Here is a 13,370-nt window from a genome sequence, read left to right as displayed (position 1 = left end):
CGAGGCCTCCCCCTCAACTCTAATAGGTCGCACCCCCTCAGCAGCCCTCACCCTCGTTCTGCCAGACCAGCACCTTCCACGTGATACAAAGGTTACTTACCCAGGACGTTCCTGTCTGGGCAGTAATCGAAGCAAAGAATCCCTTTTCTCAAATTCAGCACGGACACCCTACAACAGCAAAGGAGGCAGGGGTTCCGGGAGGGTCAGGGAGAAAGTCAAGCCCAATGGCCTCACAGGCCCCAGAGCCCTAGAAGCTCTGTGCCTTTGCGCGTGCTATTCCCTCATGTCCACACATCCTGCCCCACCAACTCTTTCTATTCAAACTCTCCCTTCAAAACTCAACTCTAGGCCTTTACTGGTGGCACAGTGGATAAGAATCATCCTGACAACGCAGGGGGTATGGGTGGATCCCCAGTCCAGGAAGATCCCACATGCTGTGGAACAACTAAGCCCGTGCGCTGCAACTACTGAGGCCCGTGCACCTCCAGCTTGTACTCTGCAATAAGAGAAGCCCCTACAATGAGATGCTCCCGCACTGCAGTGAAGAGCAGCTCCCACTCACAGCAACTAGAGAAAGCCCGCACATAGCAACGAAGACCCAGCACAGCCATAAGTAAATGAACTCAACTCCAGCATGTTCTCAACCAAACTTGGCCCTGAACTGCTCCTCTGCCACTACCCGGGGGCCTAAGCCTGGTTATCACCGTAGAGGCTCCCTCTCCTGAATTCCCATTATTCAGCCGAGCCCCAAATCCTCTTTGCCCACATCCCACCAGGGCCCAGGCCCCCTTCACTTCTGTATCAGCCTCCTGGGGTGGGGGGCTCTTAATCTCCTGCCTTTCTGCCACTTCCCTGTGCTCCCCACTCCACAGCCAGAAGGATTCCTCTAAAACTCAAAAGTTCAAGAAAAGCATATGAAATATCTGTGTTGTCAAACCAGATATATCTCTCTCCACACTGAATGTATGCAAAGAAATATTCTGGAAGAACTGTCACAAAATGTTACTAGAAATTATTTCAGGCTGATTCACCCATCTATTCAAGGAAGGTTTCCCAGTTCCTATGCCCTTCCAGGATGAGCAGACAGGATGCTCCTGCCTTCACTGGAGCTTCCCTTCTAGAGGAAAACCACCTGAGAGAGTAAAGAATAGAGAGACAAGGAAATGGGCATGTACACATCATGGCAAGTCCTGCAGGGAAATAAACAGACCGCTGGAGGAGACCAGGTCTGCAGGAGACTTCTGTGTGGAGAAGAGATTGGAAGGTCAGGGTATGACTCAGGGAAGAAGTCCACAAGGCCACTCCAGAGGCAGAATTTGGGTTGACAGTGCCGGCCCCACCTGCAGAGGCCATGCCCCAAGAGGGCATCACCTAATTCACTGGAAAAAAACCCTGATGCTGGGAAAGATTAAAGGCAGGAGGAGAAGAGGATGACAGAGGATGAGATGATTGGAAGGCATCATGGACTCAATGGACATGAGTTTGAGCAAGTTCCGGGAGTTGGTGATGGGCAGGGAAGCCTGGCGTGCTGCAGTCCGTGGGCTCGCAGCACTGAACTCAACTGAGAGACTGAACAAGAGCAGTCAATGGTGTCACCTGCTGGCCAGGGTGTGTACTGCACTCACACATGAAGAAACGGGGTATGTGCACATGTGTATAACTATATATTCTGCAACCCACCCCTAAAATAAATCTCGATGTCCACTCCTGGCGGACTCCAGGCCACCATCGTGTGTGCCCTGAATTAATACAATGGCATCCCTACTGGTGTCCTTACTTCCCCTCCTGCCCATATACAGCTTCCCTCTTAGCTCAGTGGGTAAAGAATCTGCCTGCAATGAAGGAGACCCGGGTTAATTCCTGGGTCAGGAAGATCCCCTGGAGAAGGAGACAGCAACCCACTCCAGTATTCTTGCCTAGAGAATCCCATGAACAGAGGAGCCTGGCAGGCTGCAGTCTACGTGTTCACAAGAGTTGGACACGACTTAGCGACTTATACCACCACGACCAGCACTTGCAACAGAGCAGCCAGAATGATGCTCTGCATGTCAGACCACACCATTCCTCTGCCCAGAACCATCCTAGAAACCTTGCCCATATCTAATTCCAAATAATAATAAAAAGATGTTTTTGAGACACTTGGGTAAAGATTAACTTGGATAGTACTAGGAATATTAAAGTGTTAGTTGCTCAGTTGTGTCCAACTCTTTGCAACCCCATGGACTGTAGACCACCAGGCTCCTCTGTCTATGAGATTTTCCAGGCAAGAATACTGGAGTGGGTAGCCATTCCCTTCTTAAGGGGAATCTTCTCAACCTAGGGATCAAACTTAGAAAGCATTATACTATTTCTCTACTTCTATTTGTTTAAAATCTTTCATAAAAGGAAAAATGTTTCAAAAACAAAACAAACAAACAAAAAAAAAAAACCAGGCAGACAGGACCAATGCAGGCCTGGGGGCAGGAACATGCTTGAACCACGAGGGGGCCAGTGTGGCTAGAGTGGGAAGGCAGCAGGGCCAGCCACCGAGGCCCTCGTGGCCACAACGCAGTAATCCCCATGACAGCCTCCTGCCACTGAGACCCAATAAAACAAGAAGCTGAATGAAAGACATATCACCAACATGAGGTAATACTCCCACCAAATCAGAGGAACCAAACCGACAAACCAGCTCCAAGCAAAACGCCACCACACCACTCCACTCAAAGCACAAAAGCAAGACAGAAGCCTCCCCACCACCTCAGGCATATGCTCCCCTCCTCCAGCCTAGAGTTAGTTCCAGGACTTGAGGACTGGATAAGGGAGCGGGGAGAGGAGGGGGCCCCACAAGATTCCAGATTCATTTATGTTTGAATCTTCTTTACGTATATACATATACCTGTATGACTAACAGCTGATTTTATTTTCTTGGCTGCACAACGCAGTTTGTGGGATCTTAGCTGTTCAATCATGGATGAAACCTGGGCCCTCAGTAGCGAAATCGTGGAGAAGGCAATGACACCCCACTCCAGTACTCTTGCCTGGAAAATCCCATGGATGGAGGAGCCTGGTAGGCTGCAGTCCATGGGCTCGCTAAGAGTCGGACACGACTGAGCGACTTCACTTTCACTTTTCAGTTTCATGCATTGGAGAAGGAAATGGCAACCCACTCCAGTGTTCTTGCCTGGAGAATCCCAGGGACGGGGGAGCCTGGTGGGCCGCCGTCTATGGGGTCGCACAGAGTCGGACACGACTGAAGCGACTTAGCAGCAGCAGCAGCAGCAACCACTGGACCACGAGGGAATTCCTAACAGTTGATTTTCAAAAAAAAAAAAGACAACAGAAGAAAATATTCCCTCCGGGGTAAAGGAATTAAACATGAAGGAAATATATTAGAACCATCTCCAAAGAATTAGTGTGGCCAACTACCGAACACAGACCACATGCGGTGCTCGCTCACGTAAGCCTTGAGGTAAGTGAAGGGCTATTATCGTCCCCTTTGGGAACAGGAGGAAACTGAGGTTCACAGAAGTAAAGCAACCCACATTCATCCCTTCACTCAGAAAACGTTTTTCTGACTGTATCATACTACGTGCCAGCCTTTGTGCTGAATTTTGTGTATAGATTGGTGGATAAAAGAGACCTTACATTTTTGCTGCTGGTGGCAATGCCAGAATGATTAAAACCAGACTCCATAAAAGTTCTCATCGCAGGAAAGGAAAAAAGGAACGTGTAACTGTGTGTGGTGATAGATGTTAACTAGACTTACTGTGATCATTTCACAATACATGTGTTTAGTCACTCAGTCATGTGCGATTCTTTGGGACCCCATGGAGCGTTGCCCGCCAGGCTCCTCTGTCCATGGGATTCTCCAGGCAAGAGTACTGGAGTGGGTTGCCATGCCCTCCTCCAGGGGATCTTCCCAACCCAGGAGTCGAACCCAGGTCTCCCACATTGCAGGTGGATTCTTTACTGACTGAGCCACCAGGGAAGCCCTCACAAATTATATATGAGTATCAAATCATTCTATTGCACACCTGAAACTTAATATAATATTATATGTCAATTTTCAAAACTGACAATCTCAAATTTAAAAAATGAAAAACAGACTCCAGAGCCCATATTCCAGCCACCACAGCCCACTGTTGGCTCTTAGGACATACAGTGATTCTTTGTACCCAGCCTGATCCACAGGCCTCTGTACTGCCCACAGGAGATGCCACTGTCCTAGAGGCAGGCCACCTCTCAGCAGGGACGGCCACGTGTGGTTGAACTGAAGCTGGCATCCCAGAGTCAGTGTCACCACCCACCCTCTCCAGACCCACCACCTCCACCTGGAGATGGGTGCCCCTTACTTGAGGCTGTCTGGGACTTTGGATGGCAACACCGTCAGCACCAGAGAGGACTTGTCAATGGCTGAACAGGAGGCCACCAGGTTCAGCTGGGGGATGAACTTGACCTGTTGACACCAGTTGAGGTGGAGAGCCTGGAAAGAGAGCGATGGTGGTGGGACACCCAACCCAAGCACAGTCGTCCAGGCCCAGCCCCACCTCGTCCAGGCCCAGCTCCCAGAAAGTGGCAGAGATCAGGAGCTGGAAGGGCCAGGAGATCCTGAGTCTAGTGCTAGTGATCAAGGCTCTGGCAAAGTGCTCCGGCCCCGCAGTTCTAGCCCAGGTAATGCGATCAGGACAGTATGGCCACCAGTTGTCAATGGAACAGGTGAGAAGCACTGAAATCTCCTGTCACGTGAACTCTTATTTATAGATCAGAGGACAGGCTAGGTCAAGTGCATACTAATACCATTCTCTGTGGCCCCATCCCAAGGTGGGAGGCAGGATGGGTCCAAGTCTGCCTAGTCCACAGTCCCTGTCATCCACCCTCATCCCTAGTCGACAGGGAGCCAGCGCTCCCCTACACCCGCCTTGTGTTTGTCAGGACGAGGTATGCAGAACACGAGGATGTTATCTGGTGCAACTTGGGTGGAAAAAAGGCTGCAACCCACAGGCCAAGGGCATGGCCTGGCTGGATGCACTCTGAGGTCTGGCCCTACGCTTGGCCTTCCAGTCAGGAGATTTTCCTCTCCAGGACAAGAATGGACAAGGTGACTGGAGGGGTCGTCAGGCACTGAGCTGGGTCTCACATGCGCTGTTTCACCAAGTGCCTGTCACGGTCAAGGCTGGAGGATGATTTGATTACCAGTGGCTGACGAAGCGAGCAGTCATGCCTGCGTAACGAAGCCGCCATAGAAACCCAAAAGGATGGGATTCAGAAAGCTTCTGGGCTGGAGAACGCGTACAGGGAGAGTGGGGACCCAGACAGGGATGGGAGCTCCACCCCCACTTCTGCCGTGCCTTCTGCATCTCTGCCACCTGGCTGTTCCTAAATTACATCTTTTTATTTAAAACAAAAACAACGGTGATCTAGTGAAGTAAAACGTTTCTCGAAGTTCTATGAGCTACTCTGGCAAATTAATCGAACCCAAGGAGGGCAGTCATGGGAACCTCACTTATGCTGGTGGGTCAGAATCACAGGTGACAGCCTGAACTTGCACTTGGCATCGGAAGTGGAGGGCAGTCACGTGGGACCCTTAACCTGCAGGGTCTGAGGCTATCTTTGGGTAGACAGTGTTAGGATTGAGCTGAATTGTAGGAAAGCCAGCTCATGTCAGAGAACAGCTCAGAGGCATGGGAGAAAAACAGTCATTGTGACAGGCGCCACAGTCCTATATGCCAGGGGGTACCCGACCTCCAGGACCTAATGCCTGATGATCTGAGGTGGAGCTGATGCAATAATAATAGAAATAAGGTGCACAATAAATGAAATGCACTTCAATCACCCTGACACCATCCCCCACCCCAGTCAATGGAAAAACTGTCTTCTATGAAACCATTCCCTCATGCCAGGTTGGGAACCACTGCTATCAGCACTGCAGTGCAGGGATGAAGGCAGAGGTGGATGGCAAGCAGGGCTGTGCTAAGCTGGCTGCTTAGGACCCAAAGCAAACAGAGGGGTGCGTACAGTAAGTGGGGGGAGAACACAGTAGCCTAAAGGAATGGCACGTGCCAAGGCCCTGCAGTGCCACGGGCTTCGCACTCAGAGAACAGCAGTTTGCTGGCATTTCTGTGGCAGAGTGAGGAGAAGCAAGGTAGAAAGCAAGACCAGAAACAAGCCAGGGGCCAGAGCCCTTCCCGTCCTGATGGTCGTGGGGTGCACTTGAGACTTTGTTCAAACAGGACAGCTCCTGGGATTTTGAGCAAAGGAGTGACCTGACTGTATTTCTAGCTCATGATTCTTTAAGTTGCTGAATGCAGAAAGCACCATATGGAGAAAGGAATTGGGCAATGGTGAGAAGCCACCCAGGAGGGGCCGCAAGGAAGGTGTTGAGAGAGACCAGCCTCGCCTGGGGATTCTGCAGAAAGAGCTGGCAGGATCCAGCAGGTGCCTCCACCCTCTTCCTCGGGGACCAGTGCCCAACGCCACAGACCCAAGGGCAGATCCACCTGCTGTATTTATTTCTGAGTGGTACATGTGTACAGCTAGTTACCATGGAAACAGCCAAGGAAAGAGCCCCCTTACCTTCAGCCGGTAACTTCTATACATAGGGGACTTCTCACTTAGAAGCCTCCGGGTAGAAACGTTGATCCAGTTATCTGATAGGGGAGAAAATCAAGGCCCAGGTCACCAGGTCTTCCCATTTGCAGGACAAACAAGACCTCAAGAGCAAGACCCCTTGGGCTGGTTTGCAACTCCCATGCATCTCAAAAGGCTTTCCCATACAAATGCTCGCTCAAGCTTCCCTGTGTCCTGGCAAGTTCAGTGCAGACACTGAACTTGGCACCCAGGAAACAGACCTGAGCCAATAAACACTGCTGCTCAGAGTCCCCCTGTCAGCCCCTGGCAGAGCTGGAGCCAGATTTTAGAGACTCAACTCTCCCCTGTTGAGTCTCCATTAGAGAGCTCGGACTCTGCAGGAGCGGAGAATGAACTGAGATCCTGGGCTCTTATTCATTCTGAAAACAGTCATTTGGGAGTTTGTCATTCTGCTTCAAACTACATGCCCCATCTTGTCTGGCAAATACAAGTTCCAAGAAGAAGTTGCATGCATGCGTCGTAAAGCAAGCATGTCTGGAGCCTGCATGGTGAGCATAGCCCTGCCCCCACTTTCTCTCCTTCCACCTCTAGCAAATCCATGAACTGAATGTGCTCATCCCCATTTGAATAAGGGAACCGAGGCACAGAGAGGTTCAGCCACGGGGTCCAGGTCACACAGAGCTGGTCTGTGCAGCCCCTCCCAAGTCCGCGCACTGCCGGATGCCCCTTCTTGTTTGTCCCCGGCCCTCAGGCAGCATGTGGCGTGGAAGGACTCCCATCCAACACTCCAGCCTCATCTGCCTCCCTTCCAATTTCCTGTCCACCACTCAGCTCAAAGACCACCACAGCCTCCTGTGCCAATCTGCAGGGTGGCATAGTGACCAGGGTGGGCTGGCTCAGGACAGGGTGGGCACCAGGGGTAGAGGCTGATGAGGCAGGCACATGGGGTGCCAGACCCCTTCTGCGTCCAGGGCAGGACCCGTCTCCTGCCTGGCTGGTAGTGAATGCTGCCCAACAAGCTAGGCAGGAGGTGTCACCAAGGCCTGGGAGCCCCTGGAGAGAGGAGAGTCCCGCTCAGAAACTCCGGAAGCCCAAGAGGCCGCTCTGGAATCCTGGATGGAGGGGAGCCAGTATTCCTGGGGGCTGGGGCCCCTAGTGGCCTCCGCCTCCTCTAGATGGACGTGGAGCGGCCTGGAGGACTGCCACTGCGGGTCGAAGCCTCGATCCTGGGCAGGGTCCAGCTCAGACAAGCCCGGACAGCCCCAGGCTCCGAGGCCGTGGGATCCCTTGCCGCTTGGCAGAGCATCCCCAAACAGAACCCTCCAGCATTTAGTCAGCTTGAGATACAGCCCAGCAAGAGGTTCAGGTGCCAGCTCTGGGGCAGACTGCCTGCCTGGGATCTCAGTCGTCACTGTGGGGCCTGTGCAAGCCTTCACCCCCTTTACCCTCCCCTGCTCCTCCCTTAACAGACTGTGACAACATCAGCCCCTCCTGGCACAGGTAAACTGTAGGAGGTGACGTGCTCAGCCCCCGAGGGCTCGGTGAAGGTCACGTGCTGATTCATGCTGTGGAGCTGGGCTTTCCTCCAGGCCCTGCAGAGCCCACCTTCAGGGCAGCCCCTCAGCTCCACCCTACTCCCCACCTACAGGCAGCTCCCAGCCATGGGGAGCAGAACTCTGCTCACACAATGAAGGAAGCATGCCCTTGTCCCAGAGCCCAGAGGGGTCACTCAGCTGCCACAGGTTTTTTCTCCCTAGGATGAGAAGGGTTCTGAAGACTCCCTGTTTCGGCCCCCGAACCAGCCCTCACAGGCACAATTTCCCACCTTCAGAGGGACTGCCCGTCTCCTCAGCCCTGTCCCTGCCCCGCGGTCACCCATCTCCTACCCCTATAGTGGTTCTGAGCTGAGCACACTGGTGTGCCACCTCCCCAGGGATGGGACGGGGAGGAGCTCCCAAGACAGGACCGTCTCCTCTGACTCCCCACGTCTCCCTACCCCATTTGGAGGTCCTGGGGAGGACTCGGGGGTTGAAGAGCCCGGTGGTCACATCGTCAGAGGTGAAGATGATGACATTGCCTTTGGTGTCCCCATAGCAGAACACAGCCCTGTGGTAGTCCGACCTGGAAACGGGGAGACAGAGAAGACCATGGAGCAGCTGGGCACGTCAGGCAGCACCGCCCACCTCTCCCTGGCTCCCGAGGCCCTCCTCCACCTCAGAAGTGAGGGCAGAGCCCACACAGCTTTCCAGCCTGGACCCCAACAGCCGACAAACATGGGTCCATCCACCCGGATCCAAACCATCAGGGAACCAGGTCCAAGAGAAATCAACACATTTTTAAAAAAGCAAAATAAATGGCTCCCTGCTCCTTCGGCTTCTCTTTGCCAGGTCACGCTACCGATGGACCATGATGTGCTCAGAGCCCTTAGGCCACAGCAGGACAGGCCAGTTTGATGGCTGACCCAGTGTGAGAGGGAAAGGAAGAGGAGCCGATGACGACTCTGCGGTCTGAGTGACCGCGAAGAGAGGCCTGACAGAGGAGCGGCTTGGGGGAAAGAGGACACAGGCGCAGAGGGTGGGGTCACTCCAGAGCCACTTCCAGAGAGGTTTTCTGGAGACCCCAGCCCCACTGAGTGATGCGGCTGCTGCCGAGACCCTGCAGCGCTCTCCCAGGAGACTCACCAGTAGTTCATGGTCAGGACGCAGCTGTCCAGATCAGTGAAGGTGAAGACCCGGGCACATTTGTGGCTACTGATATCAAAGAACTCTGGGGAAGAGACAGAGGAGTAGGCCCGCATGGGAACCCAAACCTGTGTCCTAGGCCAGAGGCGGGGGGTGGTCATCTCTGGTGACAGTGAGCAGCCTCACTAGTCACCACCCAGCAATCCTCCCAGGGACTCCAGTCCAGCTCATGGTTGGCTGAGCGACAGATCTCTCCCAGTGCCAATGCATGGCTGCCAGCGGCCGGGGGCGGGCCTGTGGGGTGGCGGGGACTCACCTATCTTCTGGTCCGTGGACGCCACGGCCACCAGGTTCATGTTGTGCAGACACACCATGTCGATGACCCACATCTGCTGGCTGTGGGACGGCTGGATCTGGTAAAGCTGCCAGAGGGGGACAGAGGACACCTGGTCCGGGGCGGCTCGCCCGGGACAGCACAGGAGCACAGGGTCCCCACAAACCCTCTCCTGTCCCCCGAGGCCCCAGAGCCAGGCACAGACCTGGTAAGGAGCCCAGCCTTACCACGAACTACAATAGTGGGCCTTGGATAAGCTTCCAATTTAAAAACCAATTTCCATGTCTGTAAAATGCTTGCTCCTTGGAAGAAAAGCTATGACAAACCTAGGTAGTGTATTAAAAAGCAGAGACATCACTGCGCTGATAAAGGTCCGTCTAGTCAAAGCTATGGTTTTTCCAGTAGTCATGTATGGATGTGAGAGTTGGCCCATAAAGAAGGTTGAGTGCCGAAGAATTGATGCTTTTGAACTGTGGTGTTGGAGAAGACTCCTGAGAGTCCCTTGAACTACAAGGAGATCCAATCAGTCATCCTAAAAGAAATTAACCCTGAATATGGGGGAGCCTGGTGGCTGCCGTCTATGGGGTCGCACAGAGTTGGACACAACTGAAGCAACTTAGCAGCAGCAGCAGCAGCATTTATTGGTATGACTGATGCTGAATCTAAAGCTCCAATACTTTGGCCATCTGATGTAAAGAGCCAACTTGTTGGAAAAGACCCTGATGCTGGGAGAGACTGAAGGCAGGAGGAGAAGGGGATAACAGAGGATGAGATGGTTGGATGGCATCACCAACTCAGTGAACATGAGTCTGAGCAAACTCAGGGAGATAGTGAAGGACAGAGAAGCCTGGCATGCTGCAGTCCATAGGGTCACAAAGAGTCGGACATGACTGAGCACTGAACAACAACAAAAAAACAAATTGGGCTTACAGAACACTTAGCCTCACAACCCCTTTTTAGAGCAGTTTGACAAGCTCATCCAAGTTTTAATTGTGCAGTTTGTGATCCTGGGATCCATTTCCAAGAGGCATCTAAGGATGTGTTTGCAGGTATTCACAGAGAAGCGTAAGCAGGAACGGGCACTGCTGCCCAGCTATGACAGCAACAGACCAGACGTTGCCTGGAAAGGACGCCCTACATAAACCCACACACCAACTGCTGCCCAGACATTAGGAGCGAGGGAGCTGTGTACATACAAGGCAGAATAGTTACCAAGATCTATTATTAAGTGAAAAAGTGAGGTGAAAAGCAGCATTCTAATGTGCTACCATTTGTGTATTTAGAAAGAAAGGTGGGGTGTGTGTACAGGCTGTCCATGGAGGAGCACCCCCAAACTGGTCACAGCAGTTGCCTCCAGTGAACAGAATTAGAGTCGGAGAGAGACAGGGAAACTGACTTTTCCACACCTGCCCCTCTATGCCTGAATCTTTTTTCTCCGATTTTTACTGAGATATAATTGACACCTAACATTGGTATTCATTCTGTTTGTTTTGCCTGAATCTTGTTTACCATCTGCCAGTGTCACCTGGCTTATTAACGAGAAACCGACCTGTCAGGTTGTGAGGAATGAATGGAACCATGACAAACAAAGCATCTGAGGGCTGCCTGGCATCAGGGGTAGCTGGGCCAGGCAGGGGTGCCTCCCGCCCTGGTGCCAGCCTCGCACAACTCTTACACAGACAGAACCTGAGCTGGCATTCCCGGCGGGGGACACCCGTGCAAAGATGGGTCAGCAGAAATGAGCTGCACTGTCCAGGGAAGAGGAGGAACTTGCATTTTACTCCCTGAATAATACCACGCAGGCTCTGAACTGTCCCATCAGAACCCAGAGCACCAAGAGCAGGGGCCTGCACTGACAGCAGAGGTGGTGAGGACACTGGACCAGGGCCCCAGAAGCCCCTCTCTGGCACCAGGCTAGGGTCTCACCCACACACAATGGAGGTGATGGTAACGTCCATCACCCCCTCTACCGCCCCCACCACACACACACACATGCTGGTGTTCAGACTAGAAACGGACCCCTGGGAAGTCTCAGAGACTTGCCCAAGCTTGCACAGCTGGTAAGTGAAGCCCAGACTCTGGGGCTTTCAGGCTGGACGACTGTGGACCTACAGTGAGTGTGTGAGGCCGGTGCTTGACGGCTCACTCTTGCCAACATCCACTTGCCCAAGCAGCCCCTCAGGGAAGGAGGCCCACATCTGCGGCCCTCTACAGGAGCCTCCCTCTGTCCTCTTTGGCCCTCCCAGGCTATGGCCCTTGGGAGCGCCGAGGTGACCAAGTAGGAGCCACAAGCAGAATCTCAGGCTATAATGTGTTCCCCCAATAAGCACACAAGAGAAAAAGAGGGTGGAATGTGCCAGAAACCCCAGCCTCAGGAACACAGGGACGAATTACCAGGAGCAGCTGAGCGAGTTCCTGGAACTCCAGGCCTCAGGTCCCTCCATCAGCCACCAGGGATGGGGGATGCCCCAGAATCCTCCCAGCCCAAAGGATGACGTGACCCCTGATGCAACTAGGAAACGCTCTGCAGGCACACAGCATGCTCACTCAGCCTCCCCTGAAGAGCAGCCTTCCTCATCTGCTGGAGGAGGCTGGACTTGCCCAGCAACGCCAAGTCCACAACGGGTGTTCCTGAGCGTTTTATCATTCACCGCACTGGGCTGGGAGCCGACGGCTCAGACGACCGTGATGATGACAATGTCAGCTTATGTTGGTCGGGTGCTTACTATGTACCTTGCCCTACTCCAAGCACCAGGCATGGGTTATGTCATGAAATTCTCCTGGCAGCCCTGTGTGTAGGGGTACTATTACTAAGCCTACTTGACAGATGGGGAAACTGCTACATGGAGGGCGCTGTAGTCACTTCCGGGGTCACACGGCTGAGAGATGCTGCAGTCAGGCAGCATCTATGCCTGGCAGTTGGGCTCCAAGGCCCATGTTCATAGTCACTGTGACTTCCTCCCTGGTCCAAGCAGAAGATTTGAACCAGCAGGACTTGGTGGTGGAGTGGGTGGGACAGGGACAGGAGGTTGATCACAAGAACCTTGGTGGATGGTGATGCCATTCACTGCCTTGGGGGTACAGGACAAGGAAGTTTGGTGGACAAGGTAGGCTACAATTACAGTCAATTTGGACCAAGTGGGTTTAGGGTGTCTGTTGGGCATACAAGTGCAGTGGACATCCAGGTGGAATCCTAGTCTCAGAAGAGAAGTGTGAGGCTCATGGCCCCACAGGAAAGCCAGACCTGCCCCCAAGAGCAAGCACGGATGCCTAGCCCACAGGCCCAGAGGAGGAGCCTGCTGGGCGTGAAGGCAGAGGCTTTTCAACCACCCGTGTGGGCCCCGCTCACCCTGAAGGAGCTGGTCAGCATGAAGGATTCCGACCAGAACTGCAGGATGCCGTCCTTGGTGACAGTCAGGAAATGGCCAATCTTCTTGAGCCGCTGGACTAAGAACTCCACTTTCACGATCTCACACCCATGATTCCTGGGGAAGGTGATGAGAGGGGAGCCCAGGCCAAAGCGGAAAAATGCCCAGAGGACAGACAAGCTTCCCACACCGGTACCCCGAGAAGCTCGCTCCTTGAGATGCGGACTCTGCCTCTCCCCCAGGGGACTGTCACCACTAACAACGGTGGGCAGAAAGGAAAGAGACCCACGAATGATGCTGGGGTGACGCGGGGACCCCAGAGTCAGAAGTTTAACCCGTGAAATAGCGAGTCAGCTCCCTCATGATGGGACGGGCCAGACAAGATAGGGAATAGATGTTCTTTTAAGGGAAAAACGG

The 13,370-nt window shown here is 53.3% G+C and overlaps 1 protein-coding gene across 2 annotated transcripts in view; it reads right to left on the bottom strand.

Moving 5' to 3' along the window:
* EFCAB8 (EF-hand calcium binding domain 8) overlaps positions 1-13,370 on the bottom strand; it is a 57,813-nt gene that overhangs the window by 24,384 nt on the left and 20,059 nt on the right. For both annotated transcript variants that reach the window (XM_025001193.2, XM_059893017.1), the window contains 7 exons: positions 12,935-13,070; positions 9,568-9,673; positions 9,252-9,336; positions 8,567-8,691; positions 6,556-6,629; positions 4,335-4,465; positions 101-168 (listed from right to left, as the gene is read on the bottom strand). In XM_025001193.2, coding sequence (XP_024856961.1) covers positions 101-168; positions 4,335-4,465; positions 6,556-6,629; positions 8,567-8,691; positions 9,252-9,336; positions 9,568-9,673; positions 12,935-13,070 — 725 coding nt within the window. The remainder of the gene's footprint in view (positions 1-100; positions 169-4,334; positions 4,466-6,555; positions 6,630-8,566; positions 8,692-9,251; positions 9,337-9,567; positions 9,674-12,934; positions 13,071-13,370) is intronic.

The sequence above is a fragment of the Bos taurus genome, chromosome 13 (assembly GCF_002263795.3).
Source record: "Bos taurus isolate L1 Dominette 01449 registration number 42190680 breed Hereford chromosome 13, ARS-UCD2.0, whole genome shotgun sequence".
Taxonomy (NCBI): Eukaryota; Metazoa; Chordata; class Mammalia; order Artiodactyla; family Bovidae; genus Bos; species Bos taurus.
This window is presented reverse-complemented; position numbering and strand designations above follow the sequence as displayed.